Source organism: Triticum aestivum, chromosome 3D, assembly GCF_018294505.1.
Source record: "Triticum aestivum cultivar Chinese Spring chromosome 3D, IWGSC CS RefSeq v2.1, whole genome shotgun sequence".
NCBI lineage: Eukaryota > Viridiplantae > Streptophyta > Magnoliopsida > Poales > Poaceae > Triticum > Triticum aestivum.
Genome location: NC_057802.1, coordinates 401080783 through 401085752, shown reverse-complemented (window position 1 = coordinate 401085752; position 4970 = coordinate 401080783). Strand labels below are relative to the sequence as shown.

General features: G+C 42.5%; 1 protein-coding gene across 1 annotated transcript; it reads left to right on the top strand.

Moving 5' to 3' along the window:
- The first annotated feature begins 405 nt into the window (after positions 1 to 405).
- Positions 406 to 3296, top strand: LOC123074752 (coiled-coil domain-containing protein 25). The gene is made up of 6 exons (XM_044497511.1): positions 406 to 710; positions 1369 to 1496; positions 1902 to 2005; positions 2511 to 2598; positions 2721 to 2782; positions 2883 to 3296. The coding sequence occupies exons 1-6, from the start codon at positions 598 to 600 to the stop codon at positions 3033 to 3035; spliced, it is 648 nt and encodes a 215-aa protein (XP_044353446.1). The 5' UTR covers positions 406 to 597; the 3' UTR covers positions 3036 to 3296.
- The last annotated feature ends 1674 nt before the right edge of the window (positions 3297 to 4970 follow it).

Sequence of the window (4970 nt, the reverse complement as noted above, 5' to 3'; positions counted from 1 at the left end):
CGTTGAGAACGTATTTTAAGTGGGGGGTTCCGGTAGGAGGAGTATATCCACTCCGACTGCTGCCAGGTCAGGCACAGATCAGAGGTAGATTCATCGCCAAGAAAACGAAAGAAATCAGCAAGGGATTTGATAGATTACCACTTTGCCAAGTCCCCCCCTGAGCCTGACTCGTCATTGGTTAAGGAAAAAGAGATTAACCAATTACGTATTATGTTAACTAAAGAGGGGCAGAGTGGGAGGAGCAAAAGGTGCGAGGATAAGGCCCCGCTCCCCGGTCGCATTTGTTTAATCGAATCCATCGTGTCTCCACGTGGCGACCCAACCCAACCGCCTTGGAGTAGAGAAGACCTTCAAGATTTTAGCCCCCCGGCCGTCGCCTTTTTATACCCGCCCATGCCGCTTCATTGCCTGGTTCGTCGCTCTGCCGTCTCCCTCCCTCCCTCCCTTCGCCCCCGCCTGCGTCTCTTCTGCCTCTTCTTTCTCGGCCCCTATTCTGCCTCTTCTTAATTTGCGGTAAAACTGCACTCGGTCGCCTGGATATACAGTTGGTGAGCTGAAGTGCCAAGAAAGAGAGAGAAAGGAGATCAGTACTGGCAAATGGTGTTCTACTTCAAGGCGCGGCCGGACGCCGGCGATTACACCATCTACATGGGCGCCGACAAGAACGAGAACGAGGAGCTCATCAAGTACGGCCTCCCCGAGGACGTCTGGTACGAGCATTTGCCCAACTCTAGTCTCTAGCTTCGCTTCTCCCTCCCTCCCACCCTTCCCTATCTCTTCTACTCTAGAAGAACATAAACTCTCGTTAGGTTTGGGGTCTCGATCGATGGATATACTCATGGGAGTTCCTCCGTATATAAATATGCACGTGGAGTATAATAGTTTAGTAGTACGTTTAAACTCATGCGCGGTGAGCCAGTGAAATCCCGTAGACAGAGAGAGAGAGAACGGCCGGCCGGCCGGCCAGAGAGAACTCGGGGAAGAGAGGGAGCGCAAGGATTGACGCGTGACGAGGCCATGACGGGGCTGCCGGGGACACTCCAACTACCAAACAGCCTAGATACGACCAGAGCTAGCGGACTTAAGTACACAACGAGCTCCCGGTCTGCCATCTGCATCGCGCCCGTGCTACCTAGGGCCAAAACACCCTGTATATATCGTCTAGAGGACCTCGCCCTCGGCTCATGCTGCTTGCTGCAGACTATACTTGTTTTACTGGTTTATATATATTGCTGAAAAATAGGCAACTGTCGAGTTGAGTGGATATCGTGCTGTAGTACAACCTAGTAGCTCGTTTATTAAGCAAAGCAACGATGATTGTACGAAATAATTAATCATTTGGCGCACCACCATCGATCTGCACTGCAGGTTCCATGTGGACAAGGTGTCGTCGGCGCACGTCTACCTGAGGCTCAAGAAAGGCGACTCCATAGACACCATCAGCGAAGGACTCCTGGAGGATTGCGCGCAGCTCGTAAAAGCGCATTCCATTCAAGGTATATACTACTGATGATTGTGTTACTGAAATGCACCTAGTTAAAAAGATTTTCTTACTACCAATGTCACCCCACAAAACATTTATGTGCTCTACTGTATGTTGGGCATCTGAGCACGGACCGAAGAAATTAGCTCGTGGTGTGACTGTGACCGGCCGTGTCTAGTGCAAAGCTGCAGCATGCACATTGCTATCTCTTTCTGTGCCCATTACAGCAACTTTTTCTGGTGTATTATTGCCGGCCTCTCTATGCATGCGATGCATGGGCCCCTTTGCATTATCTGCCTTGGGTCGATAACTGGCCTATTCTGTATGCGCGAGTGATTGTGATCGTCAGAAGGTGACAAGTTGGGTCGATAATGGATGCTCGCTACATCATTCATGCATGCATGTGTTTATCGTGCAGGAAACAAGATGAACAATGTCGAGGTGGTCTACACGCCATGGTCTAATCTCAAGAAGGCGACATCCATGGATGTCGGCCAAGTTGGCTTCCACAACCATCGCCTGGTAATCAATTAACCAGTTCTACTCGTTTGCTAGTAGTACTACTAACGCCTCCATTTGGCAGTTATTTAACAAATTTAAGAAAAAAAATTATATAGACAAAATATGCTTGATCGATTGTAGCGTTTCAAGTAGGCTCACTTGTTAAAGGCATGTATGCTGTGGTATCAAGTTATAGAAGCATTGTTTCGAGTAGCACGAACAATAGTTGGATAAGAAACCTTTTAAAGTTTAATTAGATTATCTTGTGCAATAATTGGGAACATTCGATGAGAAAATAACCATTATAATGAAAGCTGCCAACTCATGACCAGTCTAGCTTGAAAGAAAGTCTGTCTTGTCTTGCGCATACATGTAGCTGCTTAGCTGCCGACGGTCCCAACCGTCGCCAATGCTAACTGACTCTAGCATGCTTCATTTTTCTTGCGTTGGCCCTTGGCTAATCATAAGTTGATTCATGTCTTTGCGACAAACAAATGTTCATATACAATCTACTGTCCGTCAACAGGTGCATGTTTTGACAGTGGAGAAGCGTGTCAATGAGATCCTCAACAGGTTGAATAAGACCAGGGTCGAGCGCCGACCAGATCTCAAAGGTACATATACACATACACAAGCTAGTGATCTCCATTTCGTGTGCACGTGTAGTACACCATATGCATGCATGCACGTGCAACTGGGATTTCATTCGCTAATTTGCTAATTTGTGTGTGTGTAGCCGAGAAAGATGCATCAAATGCAGCGGAGAAGGCCGAGAGGAAGATGCAGCTGAAAGACAAGGCACGCAACGCATGCATGCTAGCTAACTTGACCTTTCCAAATCAAAGCCTGTCATGCATGGTGACAACCGGCTAACCTTTTTCTCTTGTGGCGTGCACAGAAGCGCAGGGAGGAGATGGAGAGGGTGGTGAAGGAGCGGCAGGCCGAGATACGGAGCTACAAGGGCCTCATGGTCGCCGAGAAGATGACCTCCAACCGCCAGATCGCCTCGGCCGGCAAGTCCATACAGGAAATGGAGGACGAGTTCGTCTAGCAGCTAGCCTCATGCGTGTGTAGTGTATCATCCATGGCCATGTGTATATGTGCCGATGCGCGCACCTTGCGTGCGTGTGCGAGCGTGGTCTCGACGAGGCAGCCGATGATCGATCGATCCTCGATGTTACTGACGGTGCAGGTGTACATATATAAGGTCCTTGGTTTGGACAGAAATGAGAAAGCAGCTAGCGCAGAAATGAACTGTAAATTCCAAAAAATTCTGATGACAAAGGGCGGGCATTGCGGCGCCTAAACAAAACTGATCCACATCTGGTATGCTTAGGGCTTTTTCGATTCGTAGGATTCTGAAAATACAGGAATAGAAAAGGTATAGGATTGGAGCGGCATATAGCCACTTAAATCTTATATGATTAACGAGTGTTTGATGCCATAGGAAAAATAAAGGAATTGCAAAAAGAGATTGGAGTGGATGTTAGTTTTCCTATAAAATGTAGTACAAAAGATTTTATAGGAAAAATTCCTATGGAATCTAATTTTACGAATCAAACGACCAACGTAGGAAAAATTCCATAGAATTTCAATCCTCCAAAAATCCTACATAATTTCTTTGAATCGAAGGAGCCCTTAGCTTGTGCATCCAATCGACATGAGGCCGTCATCATCGTTTGACGAATGTGTTGAGTTTGGAGTGCGACAACAGAGTAAACCGAGGGGAAATGGTGGTCCAATAGGAAATGTGGAAGAAAATAGAAGGCCCGCAGGACCGAGCTGTGGGCGACCCAATTCGGGCACTTGCAGGTTCCTGCGGGAGCGGGTTTTAGGAGCTATTTCTTTTCTATGTCTTTTATGTGTTGGTTTTCATCTGTTTCCTTATAGTTTTTTAGTTTTTTGTTTTTATTTCATTTTTATTTCCTTTTTAAATAATATTTGATTTTCTGTGTTTTTTTACAATGGTTTTTTTTTTCTCAATTTTCAACAGTTTTATTTTTGGGTTTCGGCTTCTATACTTCTTAACTGGTTTTCTTCCTTTTTTTCCTTTTTTTTCAACACATCCCTACTTTTTCCATATACATTGTACACTTTTAGTATACATCAAAACATTATTTATAAAAGTTTCATATGTAAATGCATGATAACTTTTTTAAATATATGTCTTGATGTATATATTTTTATACACATTGTGCATTTTCCGTATACATTTGAAGCATTATTTTATACACATTTAGAAAAATTCAAATACATGTTTTTGAACATTTTTTAAATACACATTGTTCCATTTTTTGAATGATATGAAAAAATTAAACTATACAATTTTTTTACTGTTATGAACATATTTTGAAATGTAAAACATATTTTTTGAATGGTAAGAAACATTATTTTTGAATTACATAAACATCTTTTTAAATTGTACAATCTTTGTTTTTAAATGACACGTAGATGTTTTTGAAACATGTGAGTCTTTTTTAAATATCACAAACATTTTTCTAAATGGTATCAATTTTTTTATAAAATTATGCGAAAAAATAATTTACACAAGTTGATGTTTTCAAATTCATGGTTTTCAAATTTAAATGTAAATATATGTTCTGTCATACTCCCTCCATTTACTTATACATGGTCACTATGGAATATACATTTTGCATCTATATAAGGCCACCAATAGTGAGGGAAAATTAATGATGTTTCCTCGTACTAGCAACTTGTTTAATATTTGCACGCATGCAGTCATAATGACACTTAGCTATTTCCTCCACTTAGTTTTCTTGCATTCATGCGGTGTATTAACGATCCCAGTAAACGAAAAGAAAAATTGGGTTACAAAACATGTATTAAACTTTATCTTGGTACCTGTAATTTGAGTTTGTGGCCTTGTATATAAAAATGGAGGAAGTATATGTATTCAGGATTTTTCAAAAGTATGACAAAAAAAAGGGACAAATAAAAAAAGAAGAAGAAAAATGAACTAACTTGC